This window comes from Myodes glareolus, chromosome 3 (genome assembly GCF_982192425.1).
Source record: "Myodes glareolus chromosome 3, mMyoGla1.1, whole genome shotgun sequence".
Classification (NCBI taxonomy): domain Eukaryota; kingdom Metazoa; phylum Chordata; class Mammalia; order Rodentia; family Cricetidae; genus Myodes; species Myodes glareolus.
The window spans coordinates 75,577,035-75,600,146 of record NC_142028.1 but is presented as its reverse complement, the minus strand read 5'-3'; the positions used below and the strand labels follow the sequence as shown (position 1 = coordinate 75,600,146).

Sequence of the window (23,112 nt, the reverse complement as noted above, 5' to 3'; positions counted from 1 at the left end):
CTCCAGCTCTTCCAGAGAGGGACAGCACAGTCCCTGTCTTTCCCACTGTTGTCCCTCTAACCTTGTAACTATAGTAACAAGGCCCTCTGCAGAGAGTGAGGAGTGTCGGGCTGGCTGTCCATGGGCTGTCCTCAGTTTTCTTCTGTAGACACAGGTGGTGGGTGTCAATCCACCCCACCCTGGCTGTCACTGTGCAGACATGGATCTCTCTACAGCTTTTGTCTGCGCTCCTGTTTAACTGGGGATTTTGAAGCTGACATTACTGCAGTTTAACCTCATGTGGGGGCTTGGCCATTGTCTTCATGCTGGACGGGGAGGATGCTCCCCAGAGCCCTGCCTGTGTGTTGGCCTGCGTGCTACAGACATTTCTCCCAGGAGCTCCACCAGGGGCCTGCTGCGACGGCTCCAGCTCGGCTTTGTGTCTACACTTCAATTCTTTAAAAACATAAACACACCCTCTTTCTGGGTGGTAGTGAAAAGAGCAAGGGAATTAGCACACTGAGCGTGAGCCAAGTGCCCGGCAGCAGATCTATGATCTAATCTAGCTTTGTGGAAGCCTCGAAAGCAGCCCTGCCAGAAGATGCGGCTAAAAGATGTGCTGTTCTCTGGTCACGCTCAAAATGTCAAACGGTGAACTGAACACAGCCAGAAAACCCATTTCTACTCATATTTTCCTTGGGGTTCCGGGTGACGGTGGCATTTGTGGCCATCATTAGCAAAGCAGTGACAAACTGAGAGAGTTACTGGAAGCCAGGACGTCAGGAAGGACAACACTAAGCAGTGACGTCACCAGAGGAAGCAAATGGTCCTGCGCTGCTTCTGAAAACAGACTCCAAAAGGGCACAGCACCAGAGTCACCACGCGGCCACCCATTTCCCGCCACAGGGTGGGGATCTTTGCATGAACACTGTATCTGACAACACAGGCCAGCAAGGTTCTTGAAGCCAAATGGAGAGAGGAGGGTCTGTGTGGTGACTAGATAGTAACCTAACACATTCAGCATCTCCACCCACCATCCAGATACTTGGCAAAAACACCCACCCAATCTCAACGGCCCCAGCAACTGGTTTATTCCAGCAGCTGGGGCTTTGCAGGCAGCCCCACTCCAGGGTGTGGGGGACGGGGCTCCCCGTGTGGAGGTCAGAGGAGAACTTGCAGGAACCAGTGCCCTCCTTCAGTGTCAGTCCTAGGGATTGAACTCAGGTCATTAGGCTTAGTGATGAGGGGGGCCTTTACCTTCTGAACCACCTCCCTAGCCCAGCTGTTTTCATTAATTTTTTTAAAAGATTAGTTTATTTTATTTGTATGAGTGTTTTGCCTACACGCATATCCGTGCATGTGTGTGTGCCTGGTGCTCCTGGAGGTCAGAAAAGGGTGTCGGATCCTCAGGAACTGGAGTTACAGACAGACGGTTGTGCCAGTGCTGGTGGGATCTGAACCCGAGTCCTCTGCAAGAACCCCGAGCTGCCTCCTGATTACAGATCCTTTGATTTCTTCGGCAGAAAGAGCATGGACTTGAACACGTGTTTTTCAGCTGTGGCCCCAGGGCATGCGTCTCCTGAGAGCTGTAAATGTGGCCAAGCACACTCGTAGATGACAGCGTCTGCTGCCACGTGAAAAGGCTGGACACCGCTGCATCTTAGAGGGAAGCCCAGACTTCAAGTGACAAGCTCTCCTGTGTGGTTTCTGTGGCTCTTAGAGGAGGAGGGCTGGCGGGTAGCACAGAGCTCAATGAGGAAGTAGCCTGCTGGACAGCAGGACAGAGCGCACTGAGGAAGTGGCCTGCTGGACAGCAGGACAGAGCGTGCTGAGGAAGTAGCCTGCTGGACAGCAGGACAGAGCGTGCTGAGGAAGTAGCCTGCTGGCGGGTAGGGCAGACCCCGCTGAGGAATTAGCCTGCCAGTCACAGCCCCTGCTATAGTAACCAATCAACTTCTGCCTTCCCTACTTCTAGCTTCTCCTGGATGGTCAGAGTTATACTAATTTGGAGGAAAATAACGGTTCCTTTCACTTTTGTTACCTGAATTCTCCTCTCTAAGCCACTTGCCAGTTCCAAATTTCTACTTGAGAGACCAACATTTGTATACACAGGCTTGTCATCTATGGGCAACTCAGCATCTATGTGAGCACCACAGAAGGGCCAAGTCTCAACAGAAGCTCACAGAAAAGACTTGTGTCTGATTTCCTTACGTAGAATCAGGCAGGTCCTTATCATTTCCAGACAGCACAGTCCCTAGGCCCACTAGGTCCAGGCTTCTCAAAGCGGGTGTATTTATTTGAGTAATAAATATATTTGAGAGAACCAGAGAGATGGCTTAGCAGTTAAGAGCACCAGATGCTCATCTGGAGGACCCAGGTTTGATTCCTAGCACCCACATGAAGGCTCACGATCACCTGTAACTTCAGTACAAGGGGACACAACGCTCTCTTCTGACCTCTTCCGGTACCAGACATGAATATGGTGCAAATATGTACATGCAAGCAAACACTCATACACTTAAATAAATAAACTTGATGGAGAAGTCTACATCAGAACATTGCATTTGTCCTATGGAATAGAGCACAGAACTTTATAAATAAAACGAGGGCTCTTAAAGATCACTCTGCTCGTAGGGGGCACTTGGTGAATGTGCTCACCCCTTCTACCAAGGTTCTCTGGAGAATTGCTTCAGAAGTACAACACTCTTGGCTGATGCTTCCATGTCGGATCCTGCCCTCAAACCACTCATAACCCAGAAGCAAGAAGATAAATCAAAAACAAAACAAAACAACAACAACAAAAAACCTTTAAGGATCAGCACAAGCAGAGACGTGTATAGGGTGTGGGGAGGTGAGGCAGTTATCCTAGGGACCTGGGAGGGCAGAAGGGTGCTCTCAGCAGGGGACCCAGTGTAGACAAGCCAGAGAGTGAGGGATGCTGTGCAATCTGTGAAGAGATCACGGTTCTGCTGCTAGGACATTAGTCTGCACGGGAGGACTCATAAGCAGAGTGATACACGCATCACCCCGGGAGATGGGTAGCATCGGTTACGAAGAGAAGGGAACTACAGGCAGCAGACAGTAGACGGCGAAGGAATGCGTCGCCAACCACTGAGCAATGGCAGCGGTTTGAGTTTGATTTCTTTCTTTTCCATTATTGTTGACTCTTTAATCACTCCGTGTGACCGGCGGATATCATCATCGTTTTGTAAAGAAGAAAATATAGACATTCGACTGGGCAGAAGCAGGAGGATGATGGGAATTAAAGGCTGCCGTGATGTGGAGCTTGCCCTGCTGGGTGCCAGTCTTGCTTTGGCCCAGTGTTTCCTCACTGTGCCCTGACTCTGTCCCTTTGGAATGGTTATGTGTATTTGGTGCCAATGTACTTTGGAAGTATGCAATTTGCTTTTTTTTTTTTTTAAATTTACAAGGGGTTACAATTAAGAGATTGCTTTAGACTTCGAAACATTGAGCTTTGGGCTTTTAAACAGTGCTGAGGTGGAAAGACTTTTGGGAGTTCTAAGCTGCACTACATGCGTTCTGTGTTGTGATACAGCCAGGAGCCCATGGGGCCCCAGGAGTGGAATGTGATGGTTTAAATGGGATAGCTCCCATAGGCTCATGCTTAAATACTTGGTCCCCCACTGGTGGAACTGTTTGGGAAGGATTGGGTGTGGCCTGGTGGAGGAGGCGTGTCACTGGGGCTGGGCTCTGAAGCTTCAGAGACTCCAGCCGTTCCTGGAGTGGCCTCTCTGGCTCCTGCTCATGGACGAGAATGCGTGTTATCAGCTGTTCCTGGAGCGGCGCCTTTGCTTTGCAGTCGTGGACGCTCACCCTCTGCAGCCGCAGCTCATTAAAGTCTTTCTGTTAAAAGGCGCCATGATCATGGTGTTTTATCACAGCAACAGAAAGGAGCTAATTACGAAGGTCTTCTGATTCCAAAGCCCTTGGATTTGGTGACGGGAATGAACGAACCAGGGTCCCTGTATTGTAAGCATATGCTCTCCTGCTAATCTACATCCCAAGCTGATTATAAAAAATTATTGCACTTTTTAAATTGTTGGTTGTTTTTTTGAGATAGGGTTTCTCGGTGTAGCCATAACTATTCTGGAACTCACTCTGCAGACCAAGCTGGCCTCAAACTCAGATCTGCCTGTCTCTGTCTCCTGTGTGCTGGGATTAAAGGTGTGTGCCATCACTGCCTGGTTGTGCACTTTATTTTTATGAATAATTTTAGATTTTCAGAAAAGCCAAGCAAATAGAGCCCCACCCTCTTTCCCCCATTATTGATATCTTGTATTAACGTAATACATTTCACTTTCTGTGGTAAGAGGTTCTTGGCGGCGGTTCTTAGCCTCCCTAACACTGCCACTCTTTAGTACAGTTCCTCATGCTGTGGTGGCCCCAGCCATAAAACTATTTCATTGTTACTTCATAACTAATTTTGCTACTGTTATGAGGAGTAATGTAAATACCTGATATGAAAACCCCCAAGGCTTTCACGACCCACAGGACAGAACCTCTGTCCTCTGGGTTTTGGCAAATACAGACTTATTTCTCTCTTCCCTTCCACTTAGGGTCACTGGGACCCTTTTAGTACCCATAGTTTGGCCTTTTCTGGAATGTCACACAGTTAGAACCATACAGTATGCAAGCTTTCAGCCTGTCTTCTTTACCCAAAGAGTCACGGCTGGAGCTTCCTCATCTGTGAGGGCTGATGCCCCTTTCTTTTTCATGCTGAAAGCCATGCCGCTGTCTGGATGTGAGCTATTCATCTTGCTTCTGGTTTGTCACAATCATGGGTATCACCTCTAGAAATACTCAGGAGCAGTTTTTGTGTGCATGTAAGTTTTCAATTGACTCGGGTAACGACTGTAATGATATTTCATTTCTATTTGAATAAATAAAGCTTGCCTGAAGATCAGAGAGTAAAAGAGCTGCCCTGATCAGCCTTACAGACCAGGCAATGATGACAGACACCTTTAATCCCAGTGGTCACACTAGTCTGCAATAAAAACCAGGTGGCAGTGGTACACACCTTTAATCCCAGCACTCAAGAAGAATATAAAACAGGAGGAGGAAGCTCTCAGACAGTCTCATTCTGAGATTCTGGGAGGCAGGATCGCCATTTCAGACTGAGGTAGAGGTAAGAGCCAGTGGCTGGCTGTTTTGCTTTTCTGACCTTCAGGTTGAACTCCAATATCTGTCTTTAGGTTTTTATTAGTCGTGCTACAGTCTACCTTGGAGGATGGTGGTCAGCACATCTGGTTAGACCATATTTGGCTGTAGGAAGTCCTGCAAAACATTGCCAACATGACCAGAATGTTCTGCAGCACCAGTAGTACTAAGTAAGAATTCCTGACCCACCTCCTTGCCAGCACTGAAAATTGTTAGGGTTTGTTTTTATTTAATTTTGGCCACTCTGACAGGTGTGTGAGTTTCTCATTGTTTAAATATCACCCCCACTGGAGACATACAGTGTGAGTACCTTTTTATATACTGACATATTTATTTGATATCTGTATTTTTTTTAAAAAAAAAGTTTTGTTTTATTTATATGAGTGTGTGCATAGGCGTGCACATGCACAGGTGCCTGGTCTGTGGAGTCCAGAAGAGTTTGTCAGAGCCCCAGGCACTGGAGTTGTGAGTGGCTGTGAGGTACCTGGCATGGGTGCTAGGAACCAAACTCTGGTTCTCTATGAGAGCAGCAAAGGCTCTTAACTGCTGGGCCCTCTCTCCAGGCCCCATCTGCATATCTTTCTCACAAAGTATCTGTTCTGATCCTCTGCCCTTTTTAAAATGGGTTGGTGGTTTTCTTACCCCTGTGTTGTTGAGAGTGAGGGAAGAAGTAAGAAGAGCGGCTGGGCAGGGGAGGTCAGATGCGGGTCTGAGCGGATGCAACATTCTGCACACGACTAGATCGCTTGCTCCACCCGCGTTGTGATCTCATTTGTTAAAAGCATTTAAACACCATCTATTTCATGCAGGTATCTATCAGCTCATTCACCCATGCATCGGATAGCTACTGGGCAATCACTAAGCAACAGGTGCTAGGGAACAGGAGTGGAGGGAACAAAAAGTCCTGTGCTCTCTGAGGGGGGTGGAAGCAGACATGAACAAGTAGGCATGATGTGTGAACCATTCAACAGTGATGAGCAAGATGTGTGGACCATCCAACAGTGATGAGCAAGATGTGTGGACCATCCAACAGTGATGAGCAAGATGTGTGGACCATCAACAGTGATGAGCAAGATGTGTGGACCATCAACAGTGATGAGCAAGATGTGTGGACCATCCAACAGTGATGAGCAAGATGTGTGGACCATCCAACAGTGATGAGCAAGATGTGTGGACCATCCAACAGTGATGAGCAAGATGTGTGGACCATCCAACAGTGATGAGCACTCCACAGAAAAATGGCACAGTAGAGAGGGCCAGGGAGCCAGGCTATTGGCACACATCTACACACCCAAGTACTCAGGGGGCAGAGGTAGCATGAGCCCAAATTTAAGCACTAGTGAGACAGTGTCTCACTATGAAAAGTAAAATAAAGGCTGGGGTCACAGTCCACCCACAGACCGCTTGCCCAGCATTGGCAAAGCCTTAAGTTCGGCTCCCTGCACTGTGGTAGGGATGGCGGTCAGGAAATGTCAGCAGGGGCCAGGAGTGGGTAAATGGGTGAGGAAGCGAGCAGTCTCTGCTGCTATCAAAGGAAGGCACACATGCCAAGAGTCCGTGGCAGAAAGGGGCCTGGGATACTAGAGGCACCCAAGTACAGAACCCGGTATGGAATAATACATCTTAAGACAAGCAGTAAGAAGCCAGGGTCTACTTCAGACCCTAGAGCCTTGTAACATCTGAGTCACACTCTAAGAGAGCCGAGGATCACAGGCGTTCAGATCACATCTACCTTGCTTTTTAACAGGATCATTGTTGTTTTTATGTGGAGGTCAAGGCTATGGTTTGGCTTCCAAATGTTCCTTAAAGGTCATGTGTTGAAGGCCTGCTCCTGGGGATGGCACTTGAGGTAGGGCATAGTGGAAGGATGTTCAACCCACTGAGGCATGTTCTTGAAGGGGACGCTGGGAGCCTAGCCCCTTCCTCCCTGCTCTCCAGTTGCTACAAGGTGACATCTCTGTTTCACTGTGTATGGGCTGCCAGGAGGTTCTGCCTCATCACAGGCCAAAGGGACATGGCCATGACCAGACACCTCTAAAACCATGAGCAAGAACAAACATTTCCTCCATTCAAGTTCATCAGAAAGCTGACTAGTGCATGCTGGCAGGCAAGTATATGAGCAGAGAGCAGCTGGGAGAGCCGACATGGTGTGCAGAGATGGCTGTCAGCATAAGGTAATGGCCTGGGGGCAGGAAGAAGCTGGACCTGGGATGCTGATGACCTGCAGGCAGGAGGAGGCTGGACCAGGGATGCTGATGGCCTGGGGGCTGGAGGAGGCTGGACCTGGGATGCTGATGACCTGCAGGCAGGAGGAGGCTGGACCAGAAATGCTGTACTTAAGAGAAAGCTAACCGAACTTGCTGATGGCTCTGTTTCAGAGTCAAAGAGGTGATACACTGGCTTTTCACTCAGGCAACTGGGGGGAATGGAGCTGCTATTTTCTGAGGTAAGAAAGATTCTGGGAGGCCAGGCTATGAATATTGGAGCTTGGTTCTAGATATGTGAACTGTGAGAAGCCAAAAACACGGCCAAGGGAAGTCCTGGGTCAATGACTCTGAAGTGTGGGAGAAAAGGACTGAGCTTGATAAAAACTTGGGAGTCATCAGCATGTAGAGGACTCATAAAGCCAGCAGACAGACGAGGTAAGACGGATGAGGTCACCTACATAACTGATAAGAGGAAGAGGTACCACAGAATATCCAGCATGGCAACGGGTATAAAATGCTTCCCTTTGCAAGTCTTAAGGCAGAACGTGGCAAGGTTCAGTACATTTACCTCTGGCAGCCTCCCTCATCCCTCTTGTTCCCATGTTTTGTTGTTGCTGCTGCTGAGACAGCGATAACTAGGTGGCTCTGGTTGGCCTAGAACATGTGATACTCCTGGCTTGGCCACCTGAGTAGCTGGGAAGACAGGCATGTGCTGCCGCCCTCCGCCTCTCCCGGCAGGGCTTCAGACTGGCCCAGGTTAGAGGCCTTTCTCAGCTGGCCTGGCTTTCAAGGGGCTCTTGGGGCCGAAAGCTGCTGCTTTTATTCCTTTGCCTTCACATGGAATTCTTCATGAAATTAGACGGAACATTTAAGTCTCTAAGAACCTGCACGGCTGGTAGCTCTCATTCACTCTCCCCACGATCTCCTTGATGGTTTTCTCATCATTCGTTCTCCAGATCTTGTCGGCCTAACTTCCACTCACCTGGCTCCTTACTCTAAGGCCAATTATATTCCATGAGGCATCCCTGCCTTTGTATCCGCAGCCTCCTCGGTGAGTGTTCTTTTTACCTTCTGCTCTTGGAGAAGCCTAAGGTCTCCTCTGGAAACACCGCTTCTTTCACCTTCCGTGAAGGGGGCTTTTCGTCTCTGCATTGCACACCTGGGGATGCCTGGCACACCCTCCGTACTCCACCATGTATCTGAACCATCGGTATAGAGACCACCCTTATTTTAGAAACAAAGCAGGCATTGCTTACGCTGCCCAGCAATGCCACCCTCGCTGCTGTTGTCTATGCCCCCTCTGCTCACTAAGCGAATGTGGCACAGACTTTTCAGTTTTACCCTATGCACAGAGCATACAGTTGGTGTAAAGATGTATTTGCCAAACGAATGAATGTACAGATGAAGTACAGAGCAGAGGCAAGCAGAGGACACATTTTGTTTGGAAGTTCTGTCTTCTCTGACAGTAAGCCAATAGAAGACTCCGGATTAAGATACAGGGGTGGCTGCATCTCATTCTGGGGTCAGTACTCTTATGGGAATCCGATACTTTTACTGATTAAATAGAAGCCCAAAGTCAGAGCTAGTGAGATGTAGACCTTGGCATTTAAAACCTATGCCCGATTCTAGAGCCTCTTTTTTGTTTTAATTTATAGTTACATATTTATTTATTTACTGTGTGTAGGTATGGGCACATGAGAAGAGGTCAGGGGACAACTTATAAGAGTTAATTCCCTCTATCATGTGATTCCTGGGGATCAAATTGAGGTCTGCAAGTGCCTTTACCTACTGAGTCACCTTGCCAGCCCTGTTTCCTTCCTTCCTTCCTTCCTTCCTTCCTTCCTTCCTTCCTTCCTTCCTTCCTTCCTTCCTCTCTCTTCTCTTCTCTTCTCTCCTCTCCTCTCCTCTCCTCTCCTCTCCTCTCCTCTCCTCTCCTCTCCTCTCCTCTCCTCTCCTCTCCTCTCCTCTCCTCTCCTCTCCTCTCCTCTTCTCTCTCTCTCTCTCTCTCTCTCTCTCTCTCTCTCGGTCTTTCCTTGTAGCCCAGGCTGACCTTGATCTGCCATTTCTGCCATTTAGCCCAGGCTGGCCTGGAACTGGAGATTCCCCCTACAGGAATCCCACATACAGGGATTACAGGTATGTACCGCCATGACTGGCATCCACAATTTATGTTTTCGGCTACCAAAAGGTATTGTCTTCCCGAATGCTAGACTTTGCCTTGAGCTTCAGGTTCAATGGCAGGCTGATCCTGTCAAGCAATAAGGTGGAGAGCAACGGGGCAGGACATCCAACATCTCCCTCTGGTTTTCAAACACAGCACATGCAATGCGGCACACATACACCCCAGATGGAGAGAGGAGGGGAGGGGCAAAAAGGAATGTCCCCAGACCTTTAAGTTTTTGCTACCTGGCTTACCTCCCAGCTTGCTGTCTTCATTTGTGTCTCTGCTGCTAACCCCTTCTATTAAGATTTAAAGTCTGACTATTGTAACTTTGATTTCGAGAAGCTCATTTATGATCTTTTAAAAGTTTATTTATTGAGTGGTCATGGTAGGTGCGTGTGTGCTACGGCCTGAGTGTGGAAGTCAGAGGATAACTTACAGGAATCGACTCTCTCCTTTTACCGTGTTGGTTAGAAAGACTGAACTCAGGTGAGCAGGCTCAGCAGCAAGCACCCTTCCTGGCTGAGACATTTTGCTGCTGACTTATTATTTATTTATTTACTTATTGGTACTTTTTTAAAATTTATTTTTTTGGAAAAAAAAACTATTTTTTTCTCATTTTACCTACCAATCCCAGTTCCCACTTCCTCCCCTCTTCCCGCTCCCTCCTTCTTCCCCCCCAAACCTCCCATTCACTACTTGGAAAGGGTAAGGCTTCTCATGGGAAGTCACCAAAGTCAAGCACATTGTTTTGAGAATAAAGGCCCTCCCCACTATATCTAGGCTAAGCAAGGTATCCTTCCAAAGAGAATGGGTTCCAAAAAGCCAGTATAAGCAGTAAGGATAAATCCTGGTCGCACTGCCAGTGGCCCCACAGTCTACCCCAGTCATGCAACAGTCATCATATTCAGAGGGTCTAGTTTGGTCCTATGATGGTTCCCCCACTGTCAGGCAGGAGTCAGTGAGCTTCCATTAGCTCGAGTAAGATGTTTAAGTGGGTATCCCCATCATGGTATCAGCCCTTTTGCTTGTATTATCGCTCTTCCCTCTCTTTGACTGGACTTTGGGAGCTCAGCCTAGTTTTCTGCTATGGATCTCTGCATCTGTGCCATCAGTTGCTGGATGAAGGTTCTATGATGACATTTAAGATAGTCACCAATCTGACTACAGGGCAAGGCCAGTTCAGGCACCCTCTCCACAATTGCTTAGGGTCTTATGGGGTACAGATCTAAATAGAGAATTCTCAACAGAAGAATCTAAAATGGCTGAAAGACACTTAAGGAAATGTTCAACATCCTTAGCCATCAGGGAAATGCATATCAAAATGACTCTGAGATACCATCTTACACATGTCAAAATGGCTAAGAACAAAACCACCAATGACTGACAGATTATTCTGGAGAGGATGTGGAATAAGGGGAACACTCCTCCATTGCTGGGGGGTGTACAACCTCTCTGGAAATCGGTATGGTGGTTTCTCAGAAAACTGGGAGTCAGTCTACCTCAAGACCCAGCAATACCACTCTTGGGCAAATAACCAAAGAATGCTCAATTATACTAGAAGGATATTTGCTCAACCATGTTTATAGCAGCATTATTCATAATAACCAGAACATGGAAACAACCTAGATGCCTCTCAATTGAAGAACAAATAAAGAAAATGTAGTATGTTTACACAATGGAGTACTACTCAGTGATAAAAAAACAAAACAACAACAAAAAAAACAGTGACATCTTGAAATTTGCATCTTGAAATGAATGGAACTAGGAAAAAAACCATCCTGAGTGAGGTAACCCAGACTCAGAAAGACAAATACAGTATGTACTCACTCATAAATGGACACTGGATGTATGATATACATCCAGTGATGTATCCACTGGATGTATCCAAATGATAACAAGCCTATAATGCACAACCCCAGAGAAGCTAGGTAACAAGGAGAACGCTAAGAGAAACATACATGGATCCCCCTGGAAAGGGGAAATAGACAAGATCACCTGAGAAAATTGGGAGTGTGGGGACTGGGGGGAAGGGGAGAGGGAAGGAGAAGAGGAGGGAAAAGAAGAACTTGAGGGACAGCGATGGCTGAGATGAGGGAAGGACAGAGAGGGAGAGCAAGGAAAGAGATACCTTGATTGAGGGAGCCATTATGGGGCTAGCAAGAAACCTGCACTAGAGAAACTCCCAGGAATCCTATTTATTTTATTTTTTTAAAATCGAAGGTTCTATTTTACAGTTCTTAATCCCATGTAGTTCAGTCTTGTGTGGTACACAGGATTGTTTTATGACCGGTCATTCCAACTTGGGAAATCTCTGCCAGTTGTCCCCTCCCATGGCCTGCTGTTTGTCACGGTCCCTGCCAATGGCGGTTTGTCGCTCCCTTGTGCGTTATTCTCTACTGGGAACTGCTCACTTCTTTGAATGGCGACTTGCCAGGAGTCCACATGCTTTTCCGGAGAAGGTCTGAGTGTGCTCCCGCCAGGTGCTAGGCGGCACTTGCCAAATCTGGGGATTTTACACGTGGCCTTGGGAGCTCCTAGCTTACCCAAGGATGAGACTCAGGGAATCAACAGCAAGTGTTTTTGTCTGCAGACTTCTTAGCCTAATCCACTCAGAGCTAGGGTAAGCACCTGATAATCCTGGCCTGGAGGTTCAGGGTTAAGTCTAGTTTATTCTTACACGGAGCCCTCTGCGGTTACAGTTCAGCATGGAAAGGGTTAAAAAGTGGCACATATGGAGACTTTAACAGGTTAGACTGGAAGCTCTAAGATCTAAGCAGAGACTTTGAAGAGTAGGGAGTGTGGATAAGTGGAAGATGATGGAGAGGCAGTATTTAAAGAGAAAGCAGCAGACATCTTACAGAACATAGATATTTTTATGCTCAAGAAGCTAGATTAACCCGAGTTAAGATGAACAAAGAAATCCTTGCATTTGCATATTTACAACAGATTATACAAGGCTTTCTTTCATTCTCTATAAACCACAACGATGTAACTGAATAGTCCACATTTTTCATAAGGGAAAAATTGGGGTTCAAGAAGCTTGAATGGGATGTTTAAGGTCACATAACACAAAGCAGCAGAGACAGGTTCTAGCCCACCCCTCACAGTGTGGCAGGTAGGTTCTATCCCGTCCCTTACAGTGTGGCGGGAAGGTTCTAGCCCACCCCTCACAGTGTGGCAGAAAAGCTCTGGCCTGCCCCTCACAGTGTGGCGGGAAGGTTCTAGCCCACCCCTCACAGTGTGGCAGGTAGGTTCTATCCCGTCCCTCACAGTGTGGCAGGAAGGTTCTAGCCTACCCCTCACAGTGTGGCAGAAAAGCTCTGGCCTGCCCCTCACAGTGTGAGTTAAATACAGGGCTAAGTCAATTTCTTGGCCAAAGTCCAAATCTTCTCATCAATCCATGGGATTGGCCTGGTACGCAGCAGCAAGCTCCACAGAGATCTATCTCCTACTGCTCAACTGTCAAGACAGCGGGGTGGATGCTGCCTCCTCCTCCACTGCCAAAGACAGCTTAAACACTGCCGTTGGCACGTCCACGGTAACATCTCCTTTGTGCATCTGTACGATTCGACTTGGTAATTATTGCCTCTTTGCTGGTCTGGAGGCATTTCACTTGTTTATGGCTTATACTTGATTTGCTTTGTTTTTCTGTGCATAGCACTGAAGGGAGACATTTCCAAGAGGAAAGCCTGCGACTCTTTAGCACAATCAAGACCACACCCCAGATGTTGATATGGACCTAACATCTCTCTGCCTGCCTTGTAAAAAGAGATCAGACAATTCTTCCCTGGAAGCTGCCTCTGTGACATCTAAAAGCTGGGAGAGCTACAGAGCCTGAACACATAGCTCGAGGCACCAGAGCCAAGACTCTAGATTCCCGGGGAAGGGGCCAGCGGCCAGACAGTCCCACGGGAAAGCTTCGCAGGGATGATTTAATATAGGTGTGGCGATTACCATCTGAAGCAGCTGTATATAAGACCTTATGCAAAAGGGCAAGGAAGGAGATGAAACTCTGGTCTTCCATGACATTACATCTCAGGGACACAGGAGCACCACGATGGCTGACAACAGAAGGAACTAAGTATCAACCATGTGAGTGATCCTGTGCAGGGAATAAAAGAATAGAGTGGACAAAGACCCAACTTCTAGTGTGGTGATCACATGGGTTTCTGTTCATCCATCTACCCATCCACCCCCTCATCTATGCATAAACCCATCCATCCATCCATCCATCCATCCACCTACCCACTCCACTTCTACTTAGCCAACCACCACCTATCCATCTATCCAAGCATTCGGGGTTTACTGAACATCTAACAAAACTACACCTATGCTGCTTTGGCACAAGAGAGACCAGGAGAGACTGCTGGAGAATTGGATCTCCAGTACTCACAGGCCCCAGAGTTAACCACTTCAATTAAATCCTTCTAACAACTTATAAAGTATGGATACTGTCTTCATCTTACAGACAAAATGGGCTCAAAGATGCTAAGGCACTTGCCCAAGATCACAAGTTCAGTAAGTGGCAATCTGGGGCTTGAACCAAGCTTTGCCTGACTCTGAGCCTGTGCCCTTAATAAATTAATAATCATCACATTTATAAGATAACCAGACAATTGGAAGACAACAAGGTAAGAAATTAAAAGGAAACACAGAAGACAATTTGGTGCAGAGAGTAAGTAATCCTGGGGTTTTCCACGCGGCACGACAGGGACAGGCAGTGCTGGGCACAGGTACCAAGCCTCTGAGAAGCAGACAGAGAGGTCTGCCTGTGAGAGGAAAGACAGCTCAACGGGCGGAAGAAGGAAACAAGCACAGGTCTGCCTGGTGGGAGGGCATCTTTGCCAGTTTCTCCATCACGCCCACTCTGTGGGAGAAGCTATTCCAGGGCCCTGTAGACAGGAACATGCTTGAAGATTCTGCTTGCAATCTGAGGACAGAGACCCCAGGGAGTCCCCTCCAAACTAAAGAGGTAAGAGGGTGGCCCTTCCAAGCTAGACCTCGGCTTTTACAGATATCTGCCGAGAGTCAAACGTTTCCCCATTCTACTTACAGTTTAGAGTCCAGCTTCAGAAGGAAACCCAGCCGATCATACTCTGAAAAGGAAGAGCAGAAGATGTCACTGAGAACAAGCCTTTGCTACCACTGTGGTCACATTCCCAGAGCTACGCCATGAGGTCAAGCAGTGCTTGGGAAAAGGATACGTAATTCAAATGCTTCAAAGAAACCAACACATATGCCATAACCAAATTTAGTCACATAACATAAACTGAACACTTATTTTGTCTGGAGAGCCAGGTTCGGAAGCAGCTGTTTTCTAGGTCTTTGCGGCCTGCCCTATGCTAATTTAGAATTGTTTTCTGGGATAAACATGGCGCTTGAAACTGAAATTTGGTAAATCAGAGACTGGACTCTGGAGAACGAGGCCTGAAGTCATCGCAGGTTCCTCAAAGCTCCAAGCACAGAATCTGGTCAATGAACTGCTCTCCTCGTGAGCATCTCTTGTCAAGCTGACACAACACACGGCTATCTCCGGGCATCTCATTTGGGGGCTGTCTCAATCAGAATGCCCTGTGGACAGGTTCCTGAAGCATTTCCCGAATTACTGACTGATACAGGGGAGTCCAGTCCACTGTGTGTGGTGCCATACGTAGGTAGGTGTGCCTAAATGTATAAAAGAAAGCTAACTAAACAAGGGGGAGCAAGTCAACAGCACGCCTCCATGGTTTCTGTTTCAGACTGCTGTCTCGGCTTTGATGATAGATTTTAACCTGTAAGACGAAACAGAACCTTCCTCCAAACCCAAGTTGTTGGTGGTGATATGGTTTTTCTTGTTTGTTTTCTTTTTTGGTTTTATAAGATAGAGTTTTATAAGATAGGATAGCCCTGGCTGTCCTAGAACTTGATCTGTAGACCAGGCTGGCCTTGAACTCATAGAGATCTGCCTGCCTCTGCCTCCCAAGTGCTGAGATTAAAGACGTGCGCCACCACCCCTGACCTCAAACTGGCTTCAGTCAATGTTTTTTCACAGCAACAGAAAGCGAACCAATTGGAGTGAAGATGGAGTCAGCCACAAGATCCTCAGTTCCACGGCAGCAACTCTCAGCGTGAAAACCATGAGACTGTGGGGTCCAAGACCATAAAAAGGAGATTTAAGAAGAAATATTGGCCAGATTTTTATAATACACCAAAGCCCCTAGCATTTTGGCATTTTACCATGTTTCAAAGTGAGATTAAAGCAGTCTGTAGTAGTTTAAATGTGAATGTAGCCATTGGCTCTGCATTTGAAGGTTTGGTCCCTAGTTGGTAGCAGGGTCTGGGAAGGCTTAGCAGGTGGGGCCTTGTTGGAGGAAGGACATAGCTGGGGGTAGACTTTAGGATTTCAAAGCCCCATCCCATTCCGGGTTTGCCCTCTCAGCTTCCTGATTAAGGTTCAGTAGGCGAGCCCTCAGCCGCCATCTCTAGCTGCCCTGCCCCTCGATGACAGGCTCTGCTCTTCCCTCTATTAGCTGCCTGGGTCATGGTGTTTCAGCACAGCAACTGAAAAGGAACTAATACACAGTGTTAAACATCGTGTAGACACGGGCTTCCAGAAAGGACTCTGGGGGTGGGGGAGAAACACACAGAAACGAAGTGCAGCTGAGGGGACTATGCCACCAGCGAACCTGGGCCCTGTGTGCCTGCTGCGGATTTCAGATCTGCCTCCAAGATTTTCCACAGCTCAAATGAAATACAAAGCATGGATTTCATGGCTCAGAGTTTCCACACAATAAAGTGGGAGAACTCTGGCTATTATACTTCAAGGATGTTTTCTGTGGCCTCAAAAACTTTTTTTTTTTTCACAAGAAAAATGATTTAAGTGCCATGGAGTTGTTGCTTCCACCGCTGCTCGATGACGGCTGGGTGCGTCTGTGTCAAAGTCAACTGGCCTGCCTCTGACAGCCCTCTGAGGCTGAAACAGAGTATCAAGACCAAACCTCACAGCAGAGACCGAGCAACAAGGCTTTCAAGGAACTCGACTTTTAATAAGCAATCAAGACAGAATTCATGCACATCAAAAAGTACCACAAAGAACAGGACGGGGGTGGTGCACACCGTTAGTCCCAGCACTCAGGAGAGAGAGGCAGGTGGATCTCTGAGCTCGAGGCCAGCCTGGTCTACAGAGAAAGTTCCAGGATGGCCAGGGCTACACAGAGATACCCTGTCTTGAAAAACAAAAACAAAAACAAAAAAACACAAAAAACAACAGCAAAAAGTACCACAGAGTACTGTGAGGCAGTTAAGACAGGCACCTGGCTGTTACAGTCAGAGGGCTATGACAGGAGGGGCGTGTGTGTGTGTGTGTGTGTGTGTGTGTGTGTGTGTGTGTGTGTGTGTCCTGCTCTATTACTCCCCACTTTATTCCCTTGAGACATGGTCTCTGACTGAACCTGGAGCTAGGCTACTGGTCAGCAAGTGCCAGCAATCCTCCTGTCTCTGTTCATACAGAGCAGGCTATGGGTATGCATGGGCACACCCGGCTTTTTATGTGGGTGGTGGAGATTTGAACTCAGGTCCTCATGCTTGCTCAGAAAGTGTGCTTACTTAACCTCAACCTGAGGGAAGACATCGTAACACTGAAAGCATCAACAAGGTCACAAAACGAAACAGAAGGCTTGTCTCCCAGGAGAATTCCCTCTGGTAAGAGAAGCGTTCCTCAGATCATTCTAGTTTTTTCTCTGATTCATAGTCACAGGACTTTATTTCCTATGTTAGGAACTTACAAAAACCAGCAAGAAAAACAAAAAGGCTTCAATTCTAAAAACTAAAGATACACTGAAACAAAAAAAGAAAGAAAAGATACATTGAAAAAGAGCTGTTCATAGTTGAATATTCTTTCAACACTTGTATTCCAGCATTCTAGGGAAAAGAAACATCACCAGCCTGCCTGATATTTGTGGCTGTCCCTGCGTGGTGGCTGCTTTGGGGCAGTCTTCACACTGCTGTTCTCCATAACTAAGGGCACACAGTGTACCACACCCCAGTGGACTCCTTCCAGAAGTCGGAGGAGGCCTTCCCTCTTGTGGGGAACCCAAGCATCAGGTGCCAAGCAAGAACACAACACAGATGAGGGAAGGGGAGAACGCAACACCCTTCGGAGCCAACGCTTCATACCAATTATTCTAAGTGTTTCCAAAACTAGACCCAAGTTGGGTATAGGGGCACACAGCTACAATCCTGATTACTCAAGAAGGTTGTTAAGCTTAAAGGCAGCTTGGACAATTTGGCAAGACCAAATCTCAAAATAAAACTTTAAAAGGGGCTGGCTGGGGAGGGAGCTCAGTGGTAGAGAGCTTGCTTAGTATGTCCAAGGCTCTGATTTCAATTCTTTTTTTTTTTCCTTAATTGTTTCTTTTTGAGACAGGGTTTCTCTGTGTAGTCCAGGCTGGCCTGGAACTCACTCTGTAGACCAGGCTAGTGTTGAACTTAGAGATCCATTTCTGCCTCCTGAATGCTGGGATTACAGGTGGGCACCACCACTGCTTGATTGACTTCAATTCTTAATGGAGGAAGTGGGGCAGAATGCTATTGAGACCATGAGAAACCATTATCACCCCTGTGTTAGGACTTTTCTTCTTGTTGAGAGAAAACACGTGACAAAAGCAACATAAATAAGTGAGTTTTATTCTGGGTCACAGTTCAAGGCACAGGCCATCCTGGCGAGGCAGCCTGGCGGTAAGCGCCTGAGGTGGCTGCTGGAATAGTCAGGGGGCAGGCAGCAATGGAGCTTAAATGGCTCTCCCTTCTTATTCAGTGCAGGACTCCAGCTCATGGAACGGTGCCACCCAAATTTAAGGTGTGTCCTCCTGCCTCAGCTAGCCTAGTTTAAAAACTCCCTTCCAGATGTGCCCAAAGGCTGACATCCACGGTGATCCCGAGTTGTCCGGTCACAGCCACAACTCGCCATCACCCTCACGGAGTCACTGCCTGGCAACCATGATTACAAGAATTGGTGATTTTCCAAAGCCATTTTGAACTCTGTCCTATAACACACACACACACACGTGCTGGGAGTGAAACCCAAGGTTTGCATGTGCCGGGCAAGCACCCTACTACTGAGCTCCATCCCCAGGCAGCACGGCCTTTCTGAAGAATGTCCCTTCCAAGGCCCCCCTGGTCTATCCTTTCAGATCATTCTCTTCAGTTCTTAGGAGCCGAGCCCCGTTCATTACCGATCTTCTGATGAGCTTTTGTTGCTATTTTTCAAGGTGAGGACTTAGGTTTTGTTTTTAAGGTAAAATTCATCACTCTATAAAGACAGGGAGTAGACTGAAGAAACAGTACCTATAGATTGTGTACAGACACCAAAACGTGCCTACGGCAGGACCCAAGGATCCGTGCCTACGGCAGGGTATCTAAACAAACTGCTGTGGCCTGCCAGATGATGAGTGGACAGACACTTCATAGATATTATTGGCTGTTCTTACCAAGATCACTTGGTCACAGCAATCATAAGCAGAAATAAATTAATGTGAAAAGAAATTTCAGTTAAGTTTTTTGTTGGTTTATTTTTTTCGAGACAGGGTTTCTCTGTAGCTTTGGAGCCTGTCCTGGAACTAGCTCTGTAGACCAGGCTGGCCTTGAATTCAGAGATCCACCTGCCTCTGCCTCTCAAGTGCTGGGATTAAAGGCGTGCGCCACCACCGCCTGGCTTCAGTCAAGTTTTAAAAGTAACCAATTTCCTTTTTAAAAAACTTGTGTGTGCGTGTGTGTGCCTTTGAATCTGTATGAGCACTTGTGTGCAGGTGTCTGAGGAGGCCAGGAGAGGGCATTAGATCCCTTGGAGCTGGACTTGCAGGTGGCTGGAAGCCACCCAATGTGAGTGCTGAGAACCATTCTGAGGTACTCTCCAAGAGCAGCAAACACTCTTAAGCACTGGGCCTTCTCTCCAGTCCTTAATGTAATGAGTTCCACATATATAGAGAGAGTGCTGAAGACCCTCCTCACATTAAATACAGGAAAATCAGTTGTCAGAGATGAAGAGATCACTTGGAAAACTCCCTTGAGGAGAACTGTTACGAACCCCACCTCTGGAAGGCCGGGTGTGTTGTCTTATCATGGCAGGCAGGCAAGGGACACTTACTACATGCCCGTCAAAGCATGGAGACACAGTGGGCTGCCTGTAGAGGGTTTCTCATCTGGTAAGTCTGGCAGCACCGTGAGGGGCCGCCATAGCAGGAGAGCTGCATGGGGCTGGCCTGCACGCCTATGAATGAGCTAGGAGGATATGCTTTTAGTTTCTTCCTCAAAACATCCACCTAGATCAGTGTTTCTCAACCTTCCTAATGCTTTGATCCTTTAGTGAGGGAGCCCCCAGCCATAAAACTATTCTGTTGCTACTTCGTAACTGTAATTTTGCTACTATTATGAATCCTAATGGAAATAGCTGATATCCAAGGGGGTTGCGGCCCACAGGTTGAGAACCAGACAGGCCCTCAGCAGCCATCCAGATTCCCGGGAGCTGTGAAAAGGCATTAAGGCTTGAGGCACAGCACCCAGGACAAGCTGGAGTCTGTCGAAGGCCTGCAGGAACACCCAGCATCAACTTTAAACACATGCAGGATCCAGGGAGTGCAGCACTCACCCAGATTTTCCTTCTCTTCCTCTACAGCTATCTGAGGGAAGCCAGAAAGGGCAGCCGGCAATTGGGAGAGGGCAGAAAGAAGACAGACGGCAGGCCTCCTCTTCCCTAAGCCGGCCCCTATAGGCCAAGGCCTAATGAGGATAAAGGAAGTAACTACAACTTTGGTTTGGTTTGGTTTTGAGACAGGGTCCCACTACATAGCCTTGGCTGGCCTAGAGCTTGCTATTATAGCCCAGGCAGGCCTCAAACTCAGAGATCTGCTTCTGCCTTCAGAATGCTGGGATTAAGGTGTGTACCACCACACCTGGCTTCAGAACTACAGCCCTGAATGAACTGAAAATTACACAAGACTAGATGTTCTAATTCGGGACTTGTCCGTCAAAGCGATCACGGGTTTTTGTTACTACAGAAATATCAAGAACTTCAATGGACTTGTACACTGAGAACGTTAAGGGGACAGAAGGTGAGAGGATTAAGAAAGAAGGGCGAAGTGGGTACCTTTTGGCAGGCCCTGCCACTATGCAAACACGCCATGCACAACAGAGTTAGTGCAAGAGGAGGAGCTTACAGGGGAACAGTGAAAGATGCAAGCCCGTGTCAGAGTGGGGACACGAGGGAGGCGGGCAGACGGACAGGCAGAGACCAGAGGAAGAAGGAAGGAGCAAGAGAGCAAGCTGTGCCTGGCGTGCATTTAAGGGATCCACAAGTTGCTCAGCTGACAGTGGAAAGGCACATGGCAACAGGAGATGCTAAAACTGCTTTGGCGGCAGAGGCAGGCTGCTGCGGTGGCAGGAAGCCACAGGAGCCCAAATAAGGAGTATTTCTGTGGTTAGGAGTATTTATGTGGTGTGTTCTGCACTTTCAACTGCACTGGTGCAGACAAACAGCAACTTACATGATTAGCTATTTGGTTGCTGTTTTAGTTTTCTGTGGTACTGAGGAGAAAGGACCCAGAGTTTGCCCATGCTAAGCAAACTGGACTTGTACCCCCAACCCAATAGGATAGTTTCGGGTTTAAACTTAGGGAAGGGCCGACTGTAGAACCACGCAGACCAGTGGGCCACCCCTGGGCTGGCTTCACTTTCCCCACGGGAGTTTTCAACACAGCCTCCAGCAACGGGTAGGTGGTATCTTGAGCCTTACCATGGAAAGGGACTACAATTCATCCCCTCTGTTCCTGGTTTGGAAACCCCTAGTGAGGGGTGGGTATGGACCAGATTTGCAGCAACTGTTCCCAGACACTGAGGAAGAGCTGGGGGAAGTGACAAGTCTCCACCACACACACACACACACACACACACACACACACACACACACACACACACACGGTTTACCAGAAGGAATGTGCCATCCTGAGCAAAGGCCCCTTGGAACGGTAGGAACCACCTCTGGCGATGTTCGCAGCACCAGCTCTCTGAGGAGCAGCGGGCCACAGGCCCCATTCTTGCTTCTCATCCATCTTCCCTGACAGCCTCCTACAAGGATCAAGCTCACAGTGCTCCCTGAGCTCACCGCTCTCACCACCTGGCTTTCCCCCTCGGCCTCCTGCCTGGCCCCGCCTGCTCTGCTCTGGGAGGCCTTGTTTTGCCTGAGGCTCTCCAGGGGCCCGGTTTCTGCTCAGGCCACCTGCCTGGAGAAAGAGAAGGGAAGCAGCACCCTGGCTTCACAGCCTTTCTTGATTTGGGGTTTGTGGAGGGTCCTGAATCTGTGGGTATTAATCAAATTTGGAAGAAGAAGAAGAAGAAAAAACTTGGATGTTACTTATTCAAATATTTTTCTTCCTTCTTCTCTTTTTCAATTACAGATGAGGCTGCCGGAAGTCCCACGCCTCTGTAATGCTCGGCTCACTGTTTTCCTAGTAATTTTTCACCCCATTTCATTTTGAATAGTCTCTATTGATACATCTCCCAGTTCTCTTCTCCCTCTTTCTCTACTGTATCTAACGGGTCGGTGAGCCAGCCAGTATATTTCTTCATCTCAGACACCATCCTTTTTATATCTAGTTCCTTTACATTTCCCAAGCCTTCCCATAAAGTTCCCAAGCTTTCTCTGCATTCTGGAACATATGGAAAGCGTTATAATGCGCTGGCCTACTAATGCTGATATTCACATCATCTCTAGGTTTGCCTTCACTGATTTTTCTCCCCCTCCTTCTCTGGGATTTCATTTTCATCCTTCTCTGAATTACCCAGCAGCATCTGGTTGGTGGCTAGCCATACGGGTTTTTACCTTGTTAGAACGTGGTACATGGGGAGACCTTAATCGTTTTGAGGTAGAATTACATTCTTAGAAACAGCTCAATCATTTCAAGAAGGCTTGCTTGTAAGTTCTGTAGGTTAGAGCTGGAGGCAAGAGCGGCTGTAGCCGAGGGCTAATTCTACAGCATCACTAATGTTGCCCCATTACCGAGGCACCATCTTTTACGGTACGTTACGGGATGCTCTGTGTTTTATGAACTGGCTCCACTATTCCTGACCCCAAATAACCTCTAGATATTAATCTACTTGCCTCTTTCCATGGTTCTTTCCTAGTTCCTGTAACTTCCACATCCACATTATCAGTCAAGCAGTCCAGAGGGACTCACTGCACACCTCTAGAGTTCTCTGTGCACAGCTCTCTCCCCTTGGGCCATCTGCCTTACACCCCTGATCAGTGCTTCCTACTACGGCGTCGAATAGTCATTAGAGATGACAAGTGAGGATGCTTCACACAAATCATCTTTATCACCCTCACACATGCCCGACATCTGGTCCTCACCTCCTTGAGTGGTACCACAGGCTTGAAAAACAAGAGGAATCCTTGAGTCTTGCTTTTCCCTGATTCCCCCAGTTATGGTGGGTGAAAATCCGTTATGCCTTTCTTCTTATTCCACAAACGATGCCATTCTCATCCCTTGCCCTTTAACGGTTTCCTTTTGCTTCCGCCTCCAAAGGCCGTATCACATGGCTTCTTTTCTGCGC

General features: G+C 47.7%; 1 protein-coding gene across 7 annotated transcripts in view; it reads right to left on the bottom strand.

The window, feature by feature from the left end:
* The window catches only part of St3gal3 (ST3 beta-galactoside alpha-2,3-sialyltransferase 3), a 215,113-nt gene that overhangs the window by 88,064 nt on the left and 103,937 nt on the right, over positions 1 to 23,112 (bottom strand). For all 7 annotated transcript variants that reach the window (XM_085698784.2, XM_048450503.3, XM_048450505.3 and 4 more), the window contains one exon: positions 14,582 to 14,624. In XM_085698784.2, coding sequence (XP_085554910.1) covers positions 14,582 to 14,624 — 43 coding nt within the window. The remainder of the gene's footprint in view (positions 1 to 14,581; positions 14,625 to 23,112) is intronic.